Source organism: Pinus tabuliformis, chromosome 6 (assembly GCF_031772625.1).
Source record: "Pinus tabuliformis cultivar Carrire ecotype Pingquan chromosome 6, CPIR1, whole genome shotgun sequence".
NCBI lineage: Eukaryota > Viridiplantae > Streptophyta > Pinopsida > Pinales > Pinaceae > Pinus > Pinus tabuliformis.
In genome coordinates, this window is record NC_142292.1 from 247,019,864 (window position 1) to 247,044,133 (window position 24,270).

Consider the following 24,270-nt stretch of genomic DNA (forward strand, 5'->3'; position numbering starts at 1 on the left):
CTTAGGGGGGGTGTTAGAGTTGGTTTTTCCAACACTTTATTTCCCTATGAGCTAAGTATGGTGAGTTTTAAGCTCACATAGGGACTTGCATCTGTCCAATTGTTGTAGTTATCCTTATCCGACACTGGGTTTACTTCATTGCTATATAATGGAGGACTTCTATGTACTTTTACACAACATTGTGAGTAATAGAATACTCTTACACCTTAGGCCATCTGCCCTCTTCCATTTGCTCAATTTTTTTTAAATATCTTATGACTCGCACCATAGAGATTGCTTCAATAGGAGAAGCCCCCATTTCACTTAACAAGATATCATAAGGAACTGCACTTTTAATTTTGAACTTGTTTGTAATCAAGCGCTTCTGAATTTTCTCAATTTGTTTCCATTGTGTGGAAATTTCTAAGTCTGACACATCAGAAATCCCTACTGCATTATCTAGTTTATTATCTTCCTACTTGTTCTTTCCATTAACAAGTTATTTATAAATATAAATACCGAAATAAACACAAATGCAACCTTTACAATGTATAGATCATCAACTGAAATAACTGAGACAATCACACAAGGGACACCGTTATTTTTGGACAATTGTCCCTGGAAAAACCGGTGCAACAGATATGAGCGTTTTATTACTATTCAATTTCTGAATACAACTAGGGTGCTAGAAATGGCTCACCCTTTAGAGATTATCCTTGGTAGAAGTACCTCTCCTCGGAGACAGATATTCCGGCTGATCATTAACCGGATGATGAGCCCCACAGTGACCTCAACTGTTCCTCAGTTGGACAGCGAAAGTTGCTCCAAGCTTCCTTCTGAAACTATGTCGCCCTCCGGGGACTGCGTCACCCTCTATGACTCTCCTTCTGCCTCTCAGCTCCCAGTATGCCCCACGAAAATTCCTCAGCACTGCCTTTTCTACCCAACCTCAGCTCTACAGCGCTCTGCGCTGCGTGCGTCAGCCTTTGCTGCCTCTGCCTCAGCCTCTTGGCCCTCTGCGTCAGCCTCTTGGCCCTCTGCGTCTTCTGCGCTGGCTCCTCAGCCTCTGCATTAACCTTCCAAGGCTCTGTGTTTTCTCTCTGACACTTTCTCTGCCTCTCTGCTATGTATTCTCGGCCTTTTGCCAAACTGCCCCTCGCTGCAACAGATCACTGACTCGATTTCTCAGCAAACCTTGCCCTAGAAAATCTAATTCTTGATAAACTTGGTGTGTCTCAAACTGACCCTCAAGCCTCCTCTTATAGTTTTTCTATTGATGATTCAACAACCGATATTAAGTCCCTAATCAACGGTTAAGATTAGATTTGCCTTGATCCTCGTTATTTAAAACTTTCTCACCCATATTATATTAATACACATTAATATTCTAATTTTCCTAAGTTTAGACTTAAGGTCACATTAAAAATATTAATTATTTTAATATCTCTCCATTTGGGTGGAATTTCCCTAAACGATTTCTGGGTTTTGGAGATCTCATATGCCTTAGCCTCTCCACGAATTTTCATGGCTAGAGCACATCTGATGCTACCAAAAATCAAAACTCCCTCTTAGCGAGGAATGTGCTCTAGTAATGATTCACCATTGAAAATCACATTGATCTGTCGGACCGATACCTGTGCCAGTGCTTGGCTTGCTGCCTTACATCCCCTGCACTGCTGCTTCCTGTACTATTACCCATGACATTGCCGCTGCCACTGCTACATCTGTACTGCAGCTCCCTCTCAACATGCTGCCCATGCTGCCCCTAGCACTGCCACTGCTAATTGCTGCATTGCAACTTAGTTATCGAGAAGTAAGTGACTGACTTCTCCCAAATACTGACATCCCAGTCAGTCTGGAAGCCTCGTGATGTTGAAGCTACCTTTGCTGCTATCCTGTGCTCCCTCTGCTACCACTGTGCTACTGCATACACCTATGTGCCTCTCGCACTGCTACAACCTTCACTGCGCTGCCTCAGATTTCTGCACTCAACCATTGCCTTGCTGCTTCACTACACTTTGCTCCACCCGACACCTATCATCATGCTACTGTCGTTAAGGGCTCCCGCAGTCGAATGTGATCCAAGAGTTTGGGCACCTCAAGGATCTTGCCCCTAGTATGTAGTCCTAAATACAACTTGATGTCTCCCCACCTCTTCTCCAGAGGTGCATGAGCACTTATGGCACAATCGTCATCAATCTTGACCTCTTTCTCCACCTTAGTTGGAGCTACTTTTGAATCCGAAGCCTCTCCCGTATTTTTCTCCTGGGACACTGGGATGCATAATGTCCCAGTTCCCCATAATGGAAACACTTAACCTTGGAGATGTCTTTCTTCTTCCTCTTCCCTTGTTGTCCTACAGATGCTAGAGCCGCATCCTCCTCCTCCTCCTCTTTCTTGACTCGAGCTCCCTTACCACTACTCCCCGCATTGGTCATCCTTCTGATCTCTTCCTGTCAAAGAGCTGCCCACATTTCTTCCCAACCGGGAAGAGTGAACCTGCCCAAAATACTTTGGACAAATGTTTCCCACTCCTCGAAGACTGCATTCAGGGTAGTCCTGACCATAAACTCTAGATCCAGTGCAGAACCCACAGAAGTAAGCTAGTCGCGAATCTCCTGCGACCTGAGAAGGAATGGATCTATTTGCTCTCCCTTATGCATCTGATATGACCTCAATTGTTTCTCCAATAACATCTTCTGCTGCACGGAAGAGCCTTGGTATAAGGTGGTCAGGGTGTCCCACATCTCCTTTGCTGTGTTCTTCTTAGCAATATGTGGTATGACATGATCTTTGACCTTGTCGGATCATGCACTTCGCCCTTGCCATTACATTCTCATACTTCTTGTTCTCAGCTGGGTCAACTGGGATAGCCACGATTTTCAAGGCAAAGTCTTTGATGCGATGTCGATCCAGGACTGCCAGGATCCTGGCCTTCCAGATGACAAAGTTGGAAGCCCTGCCCAACTTGTCCTGATCCCTCAGTTCGTTCACTTCCATTTCAGCTCCTCTTTTGGACTCCCTCTAAGTCTTGATTTCCCTCTTGGAAATCCTTTGGCCAATTGTCGAACTGCTCCTCTCCAATCCTCCTTTGCCGTTGCAACACGCATATGGATTCCTTGGCTAGAAATCCATCGAACTAGTGATTCCCTCTACCTTGGCTTCGTCTCCTCAGACACTGTTCTGCTTCGACAAAAACAACGTCCCACCAGCTCCTCAAATCACAACTTGCACACAGCTTCCCAAGCCCCGACAATTGAAGAAACTAAGCCTTTCAGGCTCTGCGCGATCCTAACAAAGGCTGAATCTGCTCCTCCTGGCCACAACGTCGATCCTTCTTGGTTGAGAAAGATGACTGGGCACTACGTAGGTTTGATCTTCCCCTCTCTGGCTTTGCGCTGACCCTCCTCCTGGCTCGAAATGATGACGCAGGCTCTGCATCACTTCCTATCTTTCTGCTTCTGCTTTGGAACAACGCTATCTCTCGGGACAACTGCTTCTGCTGCAAATTCTTCAGATTTTTGTTAGTGTTTTCAGTCCTCCTGTGATCTGCAATGCTCTGATACCATGTGGAATTTCTAAGTCTGACACATCAGAAATCGCTACTGCATTATCTGGTTTATTATCTCCTAGTTGTTCTTTCCACACAAATAAATATTTATAAATATAAATACCGAAATAAACACAAATGCAACCTTCACACATAAACAAATCAGCAACTGAAATAACTAAGACAATCACACAAGGGATACCGTTATTTTTGGACAATTGTCCCCTGAAAAACCCAATGTGGGAAAACCGGTGCAACAGATATGAGGGTTTTATTATTATGCAGTTTCTGAATACAACTAGTGTGCCCGAAATGGCTTACCCTTTAGAGATTATCCTTGGTAGAAGTACCTCTCCTTGGAGACAGATATTTCGGCTGATCAACAATCGGATGATGAGCCCCACATTGACCTCAACTATTCCTCAGCTGGACAACGAAAGCTGCTCCAAGCTTCCTTCCAGAACTGCGTCACCCTCCAAGGACTACGTCACCCTCTACGGCTCTGCGTTTGCCTCTCATCTCCCAGTTTGCCCCACGAAAATTCCTCAGCGCTGCCTCTTCTGCCCAACGTCAGCTCTGTAGCCCTCTGCGTTGCCTGCGTCAGCCTCCGCTGCCTCTGTGTAAGCCTCTTGGCCCTTTGCATCTTTTGTGCTGGCCTTCTCAGCCTTTGTGTTAGTCGTGGCCGCCTCTGCGTTAGCCTTCCAAGGCTCTGCGCTGTGTCTCCGGCGCTTTCTCTACCTCTCTGCTATGTATTCTAGGCCTTCTGTCGTACTGCCCCTCGCTGCAATAGATCATTGACTCGATTTTTCAGCAAACCTTGCCCCAAAAAATCTAATTCTTGATCAACTTGGTGTGTCTCCGACTGACCCTCAAGCCTCCTCTTATACTTTTCTAGTTGATGATTCAACGGACAAGATTAAGTCCCTAATCAACTGCTAAGATTAGATTTGGCTTGATCCTTGTTATTTAGAACTTTCGCACCCATATTATATTAATACACATTAATATTTTAATTTTCCTAAGTTTAGACTTAGGGCCACATCAAAAATATTAATTATTTTAATATCTCTCCATCCGGGTGGAATTTCCCCAAACGATTTCTGGGTCTTGGAGATCTCATGTGCTTTAGCCTCTCCACCAATTTTCATGGCGAGATCACATCCGATGCTACACAAAGTCAACACACTGCATGTCAGATGTATTGCTGGCCCAAGGTTGACAACCTTGGAGAATCACTGGAATCACTAAAAGCCCAAAATCCATTTGAGTGGTCTTCCGGTCCCATAACTCTGCCTTTGTACACCTATTTTGAAAAGCGTAAAATGCTTTCCAAACCCCCAAAGTTCTTTTCTTTCTACAACCGTCCAAACTTAGATTTCTGTTGAAGTCAATTCCGAGGTATTTGCAATCCACAACTTCTACCAGACTGCTTCCTTCAAAGTAGAACTTATGCTCGTTATGTTTTCTTTTTTTAGAGAAAACCACTACCTTCGTTTTGCTAATATTGACTTCCATCCCCACCCTTCTACAAAAATGCTCAAGGGAAAGTAAGTTCTCTTGCAAACCAAGGGCAGATTTAGCAATCATAATAAGGTCATCCACATACAAAGGAAGCCTTATAACAAACTCGCCCAAATGGACACTGTCACCCCATTGCGAATTTAGCCACTCTTCAGTTTGTCAATATATAAACCAAAAAGGGTAGGAGACAATGGACAACCTTGCTTGACCCTGATATCACTTCTAAAACTTTCAGAGATGCTTGCTGAAGTTTTAATTTTGACTTTCACCTCTTCTTACAATCTATGCACAACTGCTCTAAAATTCCTAGGAACCCCAAGTTCCTCCTTGATGTGTCAAAGCTTATCCCTAGGGACCGTGTCAAAGGCTTTCTGAAATCAACAAAGCAACAAAAGGCTTCTTCCTTTTTCTCCCAAACTTTTTCAATGCTATGCCTTAAAGTTATACCATGATCAACTGTGGAATGTTTAGGTCTAAAACTTGCTTGCCCTTTAACACATTTATCTCTTTCTTCCACCCACTTGCTAATTTTATTTTCTAGCATGCTTCCAAATAACTTTGCAAACAAGGGGTTTATTATTATGGTCCTATAATTGGAGGGATTATTGACAGCACCACTCTTGAAAAGAGGTATTGCCAGACTAGTTGTCCAATTTTTGGGTAACCCTTGTTGTATGATGTTGTTGAAAATTTTTGTAACGTGAGGTGCAAGAATTTTCAAGTCCCACTTTAGATACTCTTCTTCGAGTTCAGCTATGTCTTTTGCTTTTCCAACACCCAACTTCTTGATACCCATCTCTACCTCTTGTATCGTGAAGAGCTCAGTAGTAGTGTTGACCAAGGGAGGAGGGTCAACCTTGGGATCCTGCTCATAAAACTTTCTTTCATAGTCAAACCATCTAGAATCTGTAATACTATTTTTAGTTTGCATCTTGCTCAGTTGGAGCTCCTTCCAAAATAATTTGGGGTTACTTTTCCCAAGGAAGATTAGTTCTTCGCTCCTTGAAACCATGAAATCAACCTTTTTCTTTACTAACTGCTTGTAAGCTTTGACGTTTATGTTATCCTTGTTTGACTCTTTCAACTTTCTCCTTGCCTTTTTGCATTCCTCATCAAACCAAGCATTAATTGGAAAGCAATTTGTTTTAGAGTTCTTATTTTTTGCTCTTTTGCACTCTGCAAGTGCACTTTGGATGAAACGTGTTAATTCGTGACTATGAAGGCCATGGATAAGAATTTTCTCCTTCTTGAAGAGCCTCTCTAGTGTTATTTTGAACGTATTACATTTTTCTGGAGTCAAAAGAATTATGCCATTTGGGAGATTTCGCTGAACACACTGAGTTTTTGACCTTAACTGCTTCTTTCCGGTCCAAGAGAAACTTAAATAAATTGGCTTGTGATCTGATTTTAAATCCCAACACTATTCTCCAATCAAAACTTCCTTCATTTTATCACACAAACCATGCAAGCAAATTACCTAAAATACTGCACCTTGCCCTATTGTAAGTAATGCAAGTGAAATTACCAGACTTTGCCTTTCTAGTCAAACCATTACAAATGACTAAATTGAAAGCCGCACATAGAGTAAGCAATTGTTCACCAAAGAGATTGCAACCCTTATGCTTTGAAATTCTTTCCCACTGATGATTACTCTCTTTTGTAATCCAGATAGGGTTGCAATCTTCTTTACAACAAAGAACTCTAGCTTGCTCACTTGCTGTCCTAGCATTGAAATCACCCACTATAAGGACTTCACCTAGCTGAGAATATGTTGCAATATTTGCTTTTAAGGCTGCAAAGGGGTCTTTGTGGTCAAGCCCTCTACTTTTGTAAGTTTTTGAAACTTGTGGATCAAACTAACATGCTGCAATTCTAATGTGATTTCCATTTTATGATATTTTAAATCAAAAGAATTGTTTATTTGATTCTTTTTTTTTCTAACTGAATGAACCGACCTTCTTTTTCCCTCACTAATACCATGATACCCTCATGTCCTTTTCCATTCCCTGTTGCCTTGTTCCACACTTCCATCTTCCAGTACCCTTCAAACAAAGGTGTCTTGAACCCATCATGCTCATGTGTTTCTATGAGACAAATTATGTCTCTATCTTCCGCAATAGGCCCTAACCCATGTCCTCATCTCCATGGGTAACCTTTGCAGTTCCAACAAACTAAACTCAAGGAAACTTGGATATGACTTGATTGCTATTTGTTTTGACATACAAGACTCACAGTTGAGTCTTTGTCCCTGCTTGCCCATATTGACCTTGCTGCTTAGTTTCTTGCTAAGCAATTCGTTGCTTCTTCTTTGTTACCATCTTGCTGCTCTGTTTTGGAATGAGGTCCAAAACGCGCTATCATAACTTTACCTTTATAAATCCATGCTCTCTTGCCCTCTTCCCTTGCTGCCCTAACCTTTGATCTTTCCTCCCTCCTTTCCTCTTGCTGTCTTTAGTTAAATCTTCTTCTAGAAAAGAGTGAGAATCCCTCAAGAACTGCTTCTTGCTTAGAATGATATGTTTATCACGCATGTTAGGCATGATGACTTTTATGGGCTTGGCCTTCTCACCACTAATCTTACCCACCCTCCATGCTTGGCATATCTGTCGTTGCCAAAGCAACTTGTCTTTTAAGAAGTCCCTTGCAAGATTAAGAGTACATTCATTTTTCTCATAGTCTTTCACCCCTTTAATAATTATGTTTTATTCTTTATCTTGCCTTTCCTTGCTTTCTCTATCTTGCATGTTGTCAACCTGAATGTTTGCTTCGTCTTCCATATTAGCAGAATTGTTAATAGCTTGAGCCCAAGTTTTGGAAACTTTTGTGAAACCTCCTTTCCTTTCTTCTCTTGCTTTCACTTCATGGTTGTCTATTTGGGCAACCACTTTCCCTTTATCCTGGGATGGTTTCGAATTCACCACCTCTTTACTTTCCACTACATATTTCTTCATGTTTTGCACATCCATCTTCATGTGTTGCCATTCTGTCTTCCCTATCAAGAGAGCTTCTTGTAGCAATGCCACTTGCTCCTTCAAAACTTTATTGCTTTCTACTAAAGATTGATTTTCAGCTGTTATTACATGAATTTTATGATCTCTTTCCTGCTCTTTAGCTTCTAAAACCTCCAACCTCCTCTTTGCACTTAACAATTCTTTCACATAAAGATCAGATGACCAGGTGAGAGGTGTGGATGTGGGGCTATAGAAGGCAGAGTCATCGATGAATTTTCGTCCGGGCCTATTATTGCCACATGCTTGCAAAGGAGACTTGTTTGAATATTGCTTATTACGAAGGGCCCAAGTACTTTGAGACTGATTTTTCCTTGTCAGCTCCCATTTTAGATGGGATAGTCTTCACTTTGAAATGCCCCGTAACTGTTTGGCATTGACCCAAACCCACTTCCCTGCTTTGGCTGATGAGACAATTTTCACTTGTCCTAGCTCATTTGTTTCCATAGGATCTGAAATTTCTTGCCCCATTGTCATGTTTGAATGCATTACCGTTGCCTTAGAAAAGGGAACACATCAGAGACTGAAGTTGAGTAGTAAAATGAAGAACTGACACTGTTCATGTTCCTATTCACCTACCCTGTCCCTGTTCCTGCTCTCTTTTCCTGTTCACCAGCCCTATCCCTGTTCCTGTTCATTGTTTCTGCTCACAAGGAGATCTATGAATACTCACGCTACCAAGTGAAGATGACTGTAAGTGAATGGTCGTACTCTCCATCGTCCAACCCGCCTAATGAAAATTAGTTCTTGCACCGTGAAGAGCTCACCATGGTTGATGCACACCAAACGAAAATCTGTTCATGTTTTGCAGCGTTGTGAGGGCAACATTTGACCACATTTGTATGCATCTGAAAAACCAACTCCAACCCTTCTATACACATCCCTTGCCCTGCCCTTTATCTGCCTGCCAGCCTGCCTCCTTCAACTTTCGCACCACATTTCACACTAATTTTGGAGATGGGCTTCTTAATAAAATGTATTACTTATATTTAAACTAAGCGGCATGGACTAGCTACTATGTAGCACTTGTTTCCATTGTGATGACAGCTTTTTCTATTCAAACCCAGGTATTTGAAACTAGTTGATAATGTTGAGTGCATCGTGATCATGATTTGTCGTAATTGTTAAAGTCTCCCCTTGTGATATGCTTTCTGCAGTTAGGGAGGCTACGATACAGGTTATATTTAATTTGCACCTGAAATTTTCTTTCTGGGTTTTGACTCAATACACGAGTCTGGTTTATATATGTCAAGGATCCCACATGTGTCGTTTACTTAAAAATTTGCGAAACTTTTTCTGACATTTTCTGGGTACATTTTGTTTCAACCAATATATCGGCTCTCAGTTGTACAGAGTTTCTTTTTGTTGTATTCAAGCTTGAAGCCAAATTTGCAGTGTTCATTTCATTTTGTTCAAGTTTGTAATATTTTTGAACAGATGGCAATCGTTTTATCAAATTTGCTAAAGCATGGTGCCTATCAGGAAGATACAATTCTTTTGTTAGTTCCAAGTTATAACTGTATTATTGAGTCGAGGCTTATCATTTCTTTTATAAAATGGATTGTGTTGGAATGTTATTATCCTTGGGACAATACTTTGCTGAGTTGCCGAGTACTCCCAAGGTAATCTCGGTATGTCACAAAAATTGAGCTGAACTGACACGCTGATAAGTCATAGTAGCTGCCAGTGAATCTGACTTGGTGGTAGCTGGAGGTTTGACTCAAACTCTCGCAGGTCATACTTTGACCCACAAGGACTCATTTATTTTTCCATGCGTTGGTGAGTCTGACTTGTGGGTCTGGTGAAAAACTTGGTCAGGTGCTTTGTAAGTTTATATAACCCAAACATGAAAAAAAAGCAATTCTGCTCGGAAACTTATTATAGTTTTTTCCATGTCCAGGTCAAATTCTTATTCTCTGGCCTAACTGAGTTTTTCACTGAGCCAAGTTTTGTAACTACAGTTCTTATTTTCTCAGACAACCCTATGCATGATAATTTTGTTTCCTGAATGTTTGACATCTCTAATTCCTTATGAACTTTGTGAAACCAGGTTGAAGAAGCGAAGGTAGAAAGTATTAAAAAGGATAAGGCGGCGACAGAAAAGGCTTTGCAAGAAGCTGTTGAAAGTAGTCAAGCAGAATTGGCTGCACAAAAGGAATTCTACACAAACGCACTAAATGAAGCAAAAGATGCACAGGCACTTGCAGAGGCACGTGCAAATAGCGAAGCTAAAACAGAGCTTGAGCATCGTTTACGTGAAGGTGGAGAACGAGAGGCAGCACTTATACAAGCACTTGAAGAATTGAGGGAGACTCTTAGCAATACAGAGCGCCAGGTAGTGGCTACTTTAGTCTTTCCTTTTTATTCGCTTTCTAGATAATTCTAGTAAATAAATTTGATACATGTTATCTCCTTGTTTGGTTCATTGCAGGCGGCCTCTCGTGAAGACAAGTTGCGAAGTGAGATTGATCATCTTCAGAAGCGTTGCCAGGTATAGCGTTATTGCCATTGACTCTGCCAATGATATAAGACCGCATTAGTGATTTAAGATTGATCAAGGTTGGGTCTATGATGTGATATAGTTATAATTTATGTGTAGGCAACTGAGATGCGATATGAAGAGTTAGTATTGAGAGTACCCGAGTCCACAAGGCCATTACTGCGGCAAATTGAAGCAATGCAGGTCTTTTCTGTTTCAAAGCTAAAAAATTATTTCGTGCTGAGTTAATTTTTGTTTTTTGTTTTTTGGAAATGATAAAATGAATTCATTGTTTTTATCAATAGGAGAAGATAGACAAGAAAAGTGATGGAAAGGTTTATAAATAATAGATAATCTTTATTTTCAAACATTTTGATCGATATATGCTGCCTCTTAAATTAGTTATCAGCAGTGTAGTTTGTAGTTTCCATTCATGTTGTCCTATGTTGTCCATAAACAGGAAAGTGCAGCAATGCGTGCTGAAGCATGGTCTGGTGTTGAGAGGGCGCTTAATTCACGACTTCAGGTTCTTTCTTTGTTCAAATATATATTTTAGAGTTCTAAAAGATCGATAGTTATTCAATTTCAAATATAACTTGTCTGAAATTAGTTTGACTTTGGGAAATTACATTAACAGGAGGCAGAGGCAAAAGCTGCGTCAGCAGAAGAAAGAGAAAGAGCTATGAATGAACGTCTATCCCAGACATTATCTCGAATGGCAGTTTTAGAAGCTCAGGTTTGTATGCTTAGGTTTAATTTCTTAGATTGGTCGCAAGGTCCTGTTCCTTTAGTGTCTATGCAGCTGAAGCATTTTGTCTATTTTCACAGTGCTTATTAGCTGCTTTTGGCTAGCTGTGGAAGTTAACATAATCATTCTTTCTTTCTTTAATATTTTCTCTTTGTGAAGCACCATTACTCTCATCAGAAGAATAACAAATACTGAAGCACACTGCACAGGAATTGAAACCTAGGTTGATTGTGAATAAGTGCAGGTTTCTTGTCATAGGGCTGAGCAAGCACAACTAGCTCGGTCATTAGAGAAGGAAAGACAGAGGGCAGCCGAAAATCGGCAAGAATATCTTGCAGCACTAGAAACAGCGGCCAGTCAGGGAGGTCGTGCCAAGCAACTTGAAGAAGAAATAAGGGAAATTAGAAATCAGCATAAGCGTGAAATGGTGGAAGAAATGGCACGGCGAGAACTTTTGGAGCAGGTGGTACCAATTCCTATTACTTGTGTCTGCATGAAAATGGGAAATGTGATTCTCCTCTCACATAACCAGAACAAATTATTTATCATCATGGCATTAACGCCGTTTACATTGGGTGATGGTATCTAATATTGAGTGTAGAGTTGATTGTGATAAAGCTATCAATTTAAAATGCATTTTAGAACTATTTTTTGTCATTTGTGACATTCTTTCATTATTGCTAAGTGGCTTGTATATGAATATGCTTTGCTGGGATGTATGTGGCTACTTTGGCTTTCATCACTCTTTTTGAATGGATTATGGATGTAATAACACTTTAGAAAAGGAACAATGTGTTTAATGTATATATGTGGGGATCTGTAGATGCTATGGTGAAATAAAGCCTTGCATGGATATTCCAGAAGGCTAAAATTGTTTCTGCGGTTTTGGGTACTTATTCTGACCCCAAACATGCTACAGGAGATAGAGCGGGAGAGGACTGCCAGATTAGATCTTGAAAAGACAGTTCGTGCTGAAGCATGGGTAGGATCAGACAAAAGTGCTGCTTCTAAAAATACGAACTCTTATCAGGAGCATGGTGATTATTAATATTTTACTTGAGTTGGATTTGTTCTTACTCTAGATTGTCAACATCAGTTCTTATGTCCAGCTGTTTGATTTACATATATTATTTGATGTCTTGAAAGGAGCAAACAATCACCTGCGGCGATTTTCAAGTGCTACAAGCATAGGTAGCATGGAGGAGAGCTTCTATTTACAGGCTTCTTTGGATTCTTCCACAGAACAGGCCCTTCCAGATAGGAAAAGCACAAGTGAAGTGATGGGATCACCTTATTTTGGAAAAAGCATCATGCCAACAACCCTTGAGCATCTGGAAACTACACTTCGTCAAAAGGATGGGGAGTTATCCTCTTACATGGCTCGTCTGGTATACTTTTATTCCCCAAGTTACCCTCTTTTCATAGCTTATGTTATCCATCCATCTGGTTTACTGGAAAATGGTGACAGAAGAAAAGGAAAAAGCAAGACAAGGAGACACAAGGAAAATAATAGTGAGATAGGTAATGAACTAAAGTTTGCACTCTGCTGTACCTGAAGAAGTCAGAGTGAGCCAGTAGAGCAAAATAGATGGAATATGGAGTTATGCATACCAAATAATGTTCACATCAAATATTTTAATTGCATTAAATAACCTATGTAATATTCTTTAGGAGCAAGAATGAAAACAACCTATATAATATTGTTTAGGATCGGGAATGAAAAGCTAGTTGGTTGTATCCTATAATCTAGCAGATATTCTGTTTTGTCCAGTCTAATGTGTGCCTGTTTGCATAAACTCATACTTTCTTACTTCTCTTAATTCCACACGCCGAGAGTCTCTTCTGGCTGGCGTTTCTTCTAATAGCTTTGGTGTCTTGTCTAGATAGCATCTTCCAAGGGCTTTAGTGCTGGAAATGGTGAGCAGATGTAAGCTGTGAATTACTTCTGGATGAGTTTATCATGGGCATGAATCTGGGAAACTGTGAACCATGACATCACAGATTGACTGTCACATTTCAACATCTATCTGAATCATCTGTGAACCATTATCTTCACGAGCAAGAAACAAGGGAATGTTTAGCAGGTGTATCAGTCACTGTGTTGGAGACAACCAGCATGAATGATTTCTCAACTAGCAGAAACGAGGACAATCATTGAAATAATCTAGTAAGATTTCTAGAGAACACAATGGCTACCATGAGACTGGAGGTTATGACTGCTACAGCCCCCATGACCACTAGAGCATGAGTAGCAGACTATAATGTGCTATGATTGATCATAGTCTGTTTATAATCAGTTTTACAAGAAGATAATGTTCTGCATGTAAGAACTTGAATCATTTACAGAGGTTTAAGACACAGCTTCTCAATTGTGAAGGAGTTTATTCTTTATAAACATCCCATGTGAAAAATGCACTTAACGAAAGAGATTCCCTAAAGTTTATGCTGTTAGTCTACAAACAGAGACCCAGGATAGATTGACATTCGTTGAAGACCAATTAGGTAAGATAAGATGACTTTGTTAAGGAGTAGTCCAAGGTCAATGGTTCTGGGCAGTTCAATCAGTGATAATAAACTGTGGGTGTGCAAAACACTACTCCAGGAAACTAAAAAGTAGAAGATATCAGTGACTAAATAATACCAGAAGAGGGAGCCTCTACGGGAGAGAGGCCAGTATTTGGGCACCCTAACACTGGGGGCATGTAGTGCTAACATGATGTCATGTTACAATTCCAAATTTCTCCCACAGATGCATTGGAGTGTTTGTTATCTCCATTTTTCCTCGTGGGGTGTGATGTGTTCAAAATGGTACCATGCCGGCAATGAAGGCACAAATTGTCCAAAATAGCCCATTTTATACATCATACTAGCAGTTGACAATTAAATACAGCAATGGTCTATTGATATACATGTCATGTGGTGGATGTCACTTAAAAAGGGATTTAAGGTTTTATAATATTAACTTTATTACAAAATGTAGGAGTGACGTTTTTTGAGTAACATTTGTAAATACCTGTAAGTGTTATTTTAATATTAATGCCACGCTATTGAGATGACATTATGCTGACGTGAATGTAAAGTTACTTTCATGAAAAACTTTTCATAGCTTTTATTTTAAGAAATAATTTTAAATTATTTTAAGATTGGTGCATGTTACCCCCCATTTCAGCAGGGGGTAAAATTTAAATAGAAATATTTCATTTTGGCCACACCATTGTAAGTCCATAAAGATGCAAGTCAAAAGCCTTGTAGGCCATGCATTGATCTATGTATGTATTATGGTATCCCAGGCATTTGTCAGCTGGCCATGCCCAATCTGCCTAAATCTCATTCAAAGGTCGTTTCATCCTAGATAGAATTGGAGAGCTTAGGATGGATTACTTAGACACATGGTTTTGAGGAGCCATCTATTCATTGTTGTAGGGGCTAGTCCAACCCATGTCCGATGCACCTATGTCTATCTACATGGTCATGTGTCATAGAGTATGTACGGATCTTTTTGGCCATGGTATATTTATCATTTTCATGTTTCTCAACATGGTAGTTTCAGAGAGTTAACTTTTCACATTTCTTGAGGCAGTTCAAATTTCTCGATGCAAGTGGTAGCAGAAATCAAAAAGTCATATGGGTTCCAATTTGTTCATTTTGGTGAGAGGATGACATGCTACATTGAATTTTTTCAAACAATGAAGCTATTGTCAAGTTACAGTTGGTCAACAGGTTTCTAGGTGGCAGTATAGGGGCAACGTTCTTATGTCAAAAGTGGTCTGCTGAAAGAGAGGAACAAAACCTGTCCCGGATTCTTCAAATTACTCAGGGCATTAGAGATCTACCATTTGGCATGATGATGTGGCATTGATTGGGGTGATGTGGCAATGCAATGGAGTTTGTGATCCAATGGGGCTCATCACAGGTTTGATTGAGGCCAATAGGAGGTAAGATAGGTGGAATGCCTTGCCAATTCATCAAGGCATTAAAGATGAGGAAAAAGGTGGTGAAGTCGACTTTATTGTCCATGCAGCTAGCTGTTTGAGTGGATAAGGTAGCCCTTGGAGCTTCAAATGTGGAATGTTGGGCATCATGGACTAGGGATTTAGCATGTGGACATTCTTTTAGTTGTTGCAAGTGAAAGGAAGATCATCTTCAACCAAGTTGAATTCCCAGAGGACCAAGTCAAACTTCAATCTATCCATTGGGGTTGAGTGTTGGGCTTCCAAAGGTTACTATTCTTCATTTCTTGGTTTTCCGGGGACATTGCAAAGGAAGTGTTGGACTTCTTAGGGATTTGGGAGTCAATTTTAACCCTCAAGTTAGCAAACTCATTGTAATAAAATGTTTTTATCAATGGTTTTACTTAAGTCTCTTACATGTGGATGACAAGTAGATTATTTTCCTAGTCAAACTAGTTGTTAAAGGAAAAACTATGAAGGTCAGTGTTTCCTCTAGAGGAGGTTGTTGAATTGTGAGATTGTTTAGGCTATAATAAAGAGATCGTTTGCAAAATACTTGTGTTATTGAGATGCTTATTCTATTTCTTTTCTTCTTAGCTTAGCCTCTAATTTGTACTTCATGTTGAGAAATCAAGGTTTATAGGAATTAGGGTTTGATTCCTCTTTCTTGATAATTACTTGTGAATTTTGTTGGCTTCTTTTATTTGTGAGGACCAAGTCAAACTTCAAGCTATCCATTGGGGTTGAGTGTTGGGCTTCCAACGGTTACTATTCTTAATTTCTTAGTTTTCCGGGGACATTGCAAAGGAAGTGTTGGACTTCTTAGGGATTTGTGAGTCAATTTTAACACTCAAGTTAGCAAACTCAATGTAATAGAATGTTTTATCAAAGGTTTTACTTAAGTCTCTTACATGTGGATGACAAGTAAATTATTTTCCTAGAGAGAAGTCAAAATAGCTGTTAAAGGAAAAACTATGAAGGTCAGTGTTTCCTCTAGAGGAGGTTGTTGAATTGTGAGATTGTTTATGCTATAATAAAGAGATCGTTTGCAAAATACTTGTGCTATTGAGATACTTATTCTATTTCCTTTCTTCTTAACTTAGCCTCTAATTTGTACTTCATGTTTAGAAATCAATGCTTATAGGAATTAGGGTTTGATTCCTCTTTCTTGATAATTACTTGTGAATTATGTTGGCTTCTTTTACTTCTTTATTAGTTTATCTTTCATCAAACAATTACCAAATTATATGTATATGAAGACCACAAGAACAAGAGACACAAGATGTAGGCACTCAGCTAGGGCAAAACCCCTTCAAGGGGAAAACCCAATCCAACTCTTCCACTAGTAGATTCAAATCAAGATGAGACAATCCAAGACCTCTTAGACCTAGACAAAGACCTCCTCCAATCACCAAGTCAGCCCTTCCTTCCAATAGATGATCCCTGTCAAAGTCTCCAAGTGACAGCTTCCCAGTAGCAACTACAATCCAGAATTTCGGTCCCCAACAACAGATTTTTCGCCCCCAACAACAAAATTTTAGGACTTGCAGTAGAGACAAAATTTTGTCCCCAACAACTGTTGAAAATATGTAACTAGGTTCGGTCTTCATAATGACATATGTAATCACGATTTTATGTAATGAGATTCGAGAAAAATAAATTTATTATTGATATTCCTGAGGGATGGGTTTCATGTTCAAAGAAATTTATTTTATAGGTAAAGCACCCATTGAGTGCTCCTAGGTTTGTCATAAAGTCAATTGAGTCATTGTCATGTATTGAAGACCCATTTGGGCATGTCACATATTGTAAGGAAAATTTTATTTGAGTCAAAATAAAGTCAAAATGCCCTCCAAGACCTTGTCATGATGCAAACATCAAGTCGTCCTACTCAAGTAGACAAATTCGCCTCGAGGGTGCAATTCGACCTAGCAGAAGGCCTATATATAAGAGAGGCTTTGACCTCACTATGGACACTCACTCCACTCACAAAAGTTCGATGACAAGAGAGAGAAAGGTGCAGAGAAAAGAAGGGCGAAGATTGAAGAAAAGGACGAGTTTTCTAGATTTGTTTTGGGCTACTTCTCTCCACACGTGCGAAAGGATTAGGGCACATATTGCAACATAAGAGGACGAGTTATAGAAGTCAAGTTAGGGCATCTTCAAGGTTACTTTGCAAGGCGAGTTCTCTAAGAGAGAGAATTAACTCAAGCAAAGAGAAAAGGAGGAAGAATCTACCATTATTTCTCACACGTGCAAAGGCTAGGGTTTCTACTGAAGAATTTGCTGGGCAGGTCGAAGTTGGAGAATAATTTGTTGTGCAGAAGTTGCAGAAGAATTTGCTGGGCAGGTCGAAGTGGCAAAAGAATCTGCTGGGAGGTTGAAGTTGGAGAAGAATCTACATGGGATTGAAATTGCAAAAGTTGCTGGAAAGAAGGAAAGATTTGACTTGGTCTTGGAGGGTCTTGGTCAAGGGTCATAGGGCTTGGAATTCGTCAATTGAAGGTCTATAAGAATAGAAGAATTCTTGTGGGTTTTCCTCTCAGTTGGAGAGGTTGTGGCCCTGGCTAATTGCCTATATCTTGTGTCTCATTGTTCTTTATGGTTTGGTAGTTGTTTGATGATAAGAACACAATAATAATAAAGCTGAAGAAGAATCTAATTAAGATAAGTAAAAAGATACCACAAGCAATTATCAAAGTAAGAGAAATCACATCTAATCTAACTGCCCCTAGATTTCTCGACATGGTATCAGAGCTAAGGTAACAAGATAAGGAAAGGCAACTTAAATAAGGAAACTCAAGGGCTGAAGAATGAGGAGATCATCAAGAGTATGAATCATCAAGAAGGACCATTCATCTCAAGGATCATCACATCTCAAAGAAAGAAGACCTCAAAACCCTAACTCATCCAAAGAAGGGTTATACACTTCAAGCATTCTTGAGAAGCTCACATAATCATCACAAAGAAAAGATCTATAGGACCCTACCTCCACTTAAAGAAGGACTATTCATTGAAGTATCTTGAAGTCTTTACATCCAAGGGAAGTAAGAAGAGGCACTGAGATCATCATCAACGCATCAAGGTGATCTCCCTCTCTTTGAAGGATCACTTTTGAAGGAAGACATATCCATCTAGAAGACATCTTCTACTTTCAACATCATCATCAAAATCAAGAAGGCATCAAGTTGAAGATATTGTCATCAAGAAGCATCTTCACTTGACAAGTAAGTACCTTTATATTTATGGCTGAATTTTCTATCAAAATGACTTCATTTTGTAAGGAAAGCAACAAATTGGTTGGGTCATCAAACTTTCTTGCATGGAAGAAGAAGACATATTTAATCCTCATAGAAATTGAAGTCGTTGAATATGTTAAGGGATCAATCAATAAGCCTCCAAAGGAAGAAGCTCAAGCTCTAGCAAAATATATGAAAGGGGAAATAAGGGCTCAAAGGATTCTCATAGAATCCTTCAAATATCCCCTCTTTCCGTATGTGGCAAAGTTAGAGGCATCAAAAGAAATATACGAGAAGCTAGTAGAATTATTCTCTCTAAGTACTGCTAGAAAAGTGATATCTTTGAAAAACAAGCTATACAAAATGAAGATCTCAAAGGAAGATGGAATAGTCTCATACTTAATGAGGGTATTAGAAATAAGAGACAAACTACATGATTTAGGAGAAATAATGTCCGATAAAGAAATGGCCACCATAGTGCTCAATGCACTACTAGAGGAATGGAGCAACTTTACATCAAGCATCTATGGAAAGAAGGAAGCCACCCAATTCAGTGAACTTTGGTCATTGTGTAAGATTGAAGAAACCAGGTTGAAGACAAAAAGCGATGTAGGATCAAACAAGCAAGTTCAAGCATTTGTTGCCATGGCTAGGAGGAAAGGAAAGTTTGGAAGGTTTGGTCCTCAAAAAAGAACAAGAAGGATATGTTGAAGATCCAACGCTATGGCTGTCATGAATATGGGCACTACAAGAGAAATAATGTTAAACTCAAAAAGAACAACAACAAAAGAGGAAGGGAAGAAGCCCATATTGTCGAAGAAGTGGGAGAACTTGAAAGAAAGAAATAAAGGAGGAGGAAGTGAGATATCTCTACTATGATTGAGATAATCTCCTTCACTAAGGTCTTTACTGTTTTATAAATAATAGCTATCATTGTAGGTATGATAGGATGCATCATAGTAGAAGATGGCATCATATTAGAAGCATACAATTGATGCAAGAGCTCATGACATCATTATAGAAGCTTGAAAAGATAGCTGAAATAAAAGTCTACATGAATGTAGCAGTGGTCATAGAAAGAAAGTAGCTCTTGGTTACCTCATGAAAAACATTAGTACTTATTAGTAGAAGAAAGTCATCTAGCATGATGAAGGATTTCATCATACACCATCACCATTTGGAAGGAGCATTTGCAGGATGAGGATAATTAAGATCCTTTGTTGGAATCTCCATTATAAGGTTCACCTCTACTTGGAAGAAGCAAGTGTCTCGCTGATCATTCCACCCTGTATGGGATACATTGTTTAGAAGGATGATGGTATGATGACAAAGGAGTGTAGCAGGTCGAAATGATTGAAGTACTCTCAATCAAGGAATGGAATTTGTTGAAGAAAGTCTAGATGACCAAGGGAAAGGACAGGTATGTATGGATATGATAATAGATAAGATAATGTCATGTCGTCACATGGTTGTAGATAGTGTGGGTAAATGCTCTACCTCATGAGCATGATCAAATAACAAGGATCTCTCTTTGGAAAGATGCATGAAAGCATGACTCACATATTGAAAAGATGAAATCAATATATTATGTCCTCATATGGAATATGAGGTGGTTGACAAAGATGAAGGAACTATAGATGAAAATTCATGGGAAGCAATATGTGAAGAGAAGAAAGAAGAGATCGTGAAAGATGCAACTACGGTCATGTAAGAAAAGGGAAGTCAACATCCGATGACTAGAAAAATTGATCATGACATCTCCATAGAGAAGGAGACCATGATAAGATTTGTAAAGAAAGAAGACCCTTGACATATGAAGTCTTGGAGATGTGTTTATGAATGTGCAGGATGTTGCAAGCAAGCAAGATGTCATGATTAAAGGCGATCACAAAAGGTGAATTTGAGTTGATGATCATTTTTGATTTTTGACCGACATCTGGATGGGTTGATACAGGGCTACCGAAAGAGAGTTGTAGATGTCACCTACAACTAGCATTCATGTTGTTGGATGGAAGATCCTGAAGGAAACATGACTTGGAAGAGGTAGCTGTATGAAGAAAACCAGATGTGGACTAGAAGATCAATTTCTGATAAAAGGAAGGATGACATGACTGTTGGTTCAATCCTATGGTTCGTGGAAAGAAAGTGATGGATGGCTGATGCCCTACAAAAGATGACGACTGCATAATGATGAATATACAATTCATGACATCGAAAGAAGGGGATCTACAAGCAGATGAAGGCCCCACGATCTCCACCAAAGAGCAGAAAGCTACTGGAAGCAATTCCTTAAGATAAGAGGGAGCTTGGACAAGTCCCTAGATAAGAGGGAGCTTGGGTACATTCCTTTATAGGAATGGGTGTATCTTCCCTAGTTGAGAGGGAGAGATAGACACATCATTCTTATCTTCATATTGTGAAGAAAGAATGGAGGATTGGGTAAGCATATGACATCCAATACTTTTTGAGGATGTGGTAGGGCATCCAAGATAAGAGTATTCAAAGAGGACTAATATTCTTTGAGGATTGGGAATCCAAGATAAGAATAGTTCTGGAAGGACATACTCTGTGAACACCCGGCTCGGGTATGTGCCTTGAGAGACAATGATGATGGTGTCTGTTAGTCATTGGTCTAGCCAACATTGTGTTTTAATCTTGTGGAGAGATAGAGCTATTGGTAAAGGCCTTGCTATGTGATAATGTTGGTTGATATAATGCAAATAGATGGCTTACTAATCCAACTCTTCTTATGAGAATTCTTCAGATTGAGAATGTCCAAGTACCTTGTATGGATCATGAATACCTCCCTAGTTAAGAGGGAGTGTTGAAAATATGTAACTAGGTCCAGTCTTCATAATGACATATGTAATCATTATTTTCTGTATTTGATGTAATGAGAAAAATAAATTTATTATTGATATTCTTGAGGCATGGGTTTCATGTTCAAGGAAATTTATTTTATAAGTCAAGCACCAATTGAGTGCTTCTAGGTTTGTTGTAAAGTCAATTGAGTCATCGTCATGTATTAAAGAGCCATTTGGGCATGTTACATATTGTAACGAAAAATTTATTTGAGTCAAAATAAAGTCAAAAGTCCCTCCAAGACCTCATGCTACTCAAGTGGACAATTCGGCCTCAAGGTTGCAATTCAACCTAGTAGAAGGCCTATATATAAGAGAGACTTTGACCTCACTTTGGACACTCACTTCACTCACACAAGTTCGATCACAAGAGAGAGAAAAGTGCGAAGAAAAGGACGAAGATTGAATAAAGGGACAAGTTTTATGGATTTGTTTTGGGCTACTTCTCTCAACGTGCGAAAGGATTAGGGCACATATTGCAACAGAAGAGGACGAGTTGCAGAAGTCGAGTTAGGGCATCTTCAAGGTTATTTTGTGTTAAAATTGGCAACTAGGGCCAAACTTCATGTGGGTCATCTTATTCATGGCTGATAATATTTTTATTAGATTCCTCTTGTCGAGAGGTGTAGGATTGATATAAAGATCATCCGATTCCGATAAGTATTCATGGAGATATGAATTTATTTTGATTATGGAATTATTATCAAGCCGACCTACAACTCATGTAGGCTCAGAAGCCCAACAGTCGCATCTATTCAAACACCAACGTTGTGTATAAATATAGGACTTTTCCTCATTTGGACTCACTCATCTCATCACATCTCTCTCTCTCTACTGTGCAGAAAAGAGTCTCTTCTCTACTGTGTAGAAAAGGGTCTCTCCCTCACACATTTGAAGCCGGAAGTTGCTGAAACTGAAGCTGCAACTGCAGAAGTAAAGATTGACCTGCGTGGACTAGAAGATCTCCTCATCTGAACTACGCTATAGGTTCATCTGAACCTCCTCTGAAAGCCGCAACTTTTGGTGGTGGAATCAAGTCAATCCGACAGACGGTTTGCAAGATATCGACTGCCCTAGTTTGAAGCTGGAAGTTGCTGAAACTGAAGCTGCAACTGTAGAAGTAAAGAGTGACCTGCGTGGACTAGAATATCTCCTCATCTGAACTGCGTTGTAGGTTCATCTGAACCTCCTCTGAAAGCTGCAACTTTTGGTGGTGGAATCAAGTCAATCCGATGGACGGTTTGCAAGATATCGACTGCCCTAGTTTGAAGCCGGAAGCTGCCGAAACTGATGCTGCAACTGCAGAAGTAAGTTTGACTTGCGTGGACTAGAAGATCTCCTCATCTGAACTGCACTTTAGGTTCATCTGAACCTCCTCTGGAAGCTGCAACTTTTGGTGGTGGAATCAAGCCGATTCAACGATCGGTTTGTGAGATATCTTCTGCCCTAGTTTGATGATGAAGCCGCTAACGCTGATGCTGCTGATCTAGGGTTTGCTACTGTTGATATAAATTAGATTTATTGTACTATTTCTCTCTGCTGAATTATTGAAGATAAAAGAAGATTTGATCAAAGGGTTTCCCCACACATTGTGGGGTTTGTCCCTAGCTAGTCGCCACATCTTGTGTCCCTTGTCTTGGCTTGTTTTCTATTGATCGTTTAATGTTCTATCTGCACTTTACTTTATGTACATGTGATTGCTAATCTATGGAATATAATAAGAAAAAGAAGTAAACTGTTATAAGCATAGAACATACCATAACTTAACATTTTGCAAGCTGAGTTCTCTAGGAGAGAGAATCAACTCAAGCGAAGAGAAAAGGAGGAAAAATCTACCATTATTTCTCACTTGTGCAAAGGCTAGGGTTTCTACAGAAGAAGTCGCTGGGTAGTTGAAGCTCTGGAAGAGGTTACTGGGCAGGGCGAAGTTGGAGAAGAATTTGCTAGGCAAAAGTTGCAAAAGAATTTGCTGGGCAGGTTGAAGTTGTAGAAGAATCTGCTGGGAGGTCGAAGTTGCAGAAGAATCTATTGGGTATCGAAAATGCAGAAGTTGTTGGAACGCAGGAAAGATTTGACTTGGTCTTGGAGGGTCTTAGTCAAGGGTCATAGGTCTTGGAATTTTCCAATTGAAGGTTTATAAGAAGAGAAGAATTCTTGTGGGTTTTCCTCTTAGTTGGAGAGGTTTTTCCCTGGCTGATTGCCTATATCTTGTGCCTCATTGTTCTTTATGGTTTGGTAGTCGTTTGATGATAAGAACACAATAATAATCAAACTGAAGAAGAATCTAATTAAGAGAAGTAAAAAGATATCACAAGCAGTTGTCAAAGTAAGAGAAATCACATCTAATCTAGCTGCCCCTAGATTTCTCAACAACAATAACCCAGAAACTTCGCACGTGTGAGAGATAGATAGCCCAAAAACTCGAATTAGGTCTTCCCAGCTTCTTTCATCCTTCTCCAGCTACTTCGCCCTCTTTTCTGCTTTTCCTTGAAGATTGAACTTGTTGAGTGAGTGCTCCAAATAGGTCGAACTGGCTCTCTATATATAGCCTTTTTGCTGGGTTGAATTGCTCTAATGTAGGCCGACTTCATGGGCACAGGGCCGACTTGGCGTGGAGGTGAGAAATAATCTTTTTGACTCAAAAATAGTTCTTTTTACATGATACAAAAGCCCAAGAAGGGTATAATAAAAATGACAATGACTCTAATGACTCAAGACAAAACCTAGAAGCCTTCAATGGAGGCTTTGACCTAGAAAACATTGACCCAAGCATGAAACCCATGCTATAATAAGTCATTTTCTTTAATAATAATTTTTCTTTTGACAAATATAATGATGAAGATCAATACTAGTTACATTCTTCAACACTCCCTCTTAACTAGGGAAAGGTATTCATAATTACATACATATGAAGGTACATGGAAGATCTGAAAAT

General features: G+C 39.7%; 1 protein-coding gene across 2 annotated transcripts in view; it reads left to right on the top strand.

Moving 5' to 3' along the window:
- The window catches only part of GC5 (golgin Putative 5), a 237,316-nt gene that overhangs the window by 123,969 nt on the left and 89,077 nt on the right, over positions 1–24,270 (top strand). For both annotated transcript variants that reach the window (XM_089415144.1, XM_089415147.1), the window contains exons 9-16: positions 10,109–10,393; positions 10,490–10,549; positions 10,658–10,741; positions 10,998–11,063; positions 11,175–11,273; positions 11,530–11,748; positions 12,205–12,322; positions 12,432–12,673. In XM_089415144.1, coding sequence (XP_089271270.1) covers positions 10,109–10,393; positions 10,490–10,549; positions 10,658–10,741; positions 10,998–11,063; positions 11,175–11,273; positions 11,530–11,748; positions 12,205–12,322; positions 12,432–12,673 — 1,173 coding nt within the window. The remainder of the gene's footprint in view (positions 1–10,108; positions 10,394–10,489; positions 10,550–10,657; positions 10,742–10,997; positions 11,064–11,174; positions 11,274–11,529; positions 11,749–12,204; positions 12,323–12,431; positions 12,674–24,270) is intronic.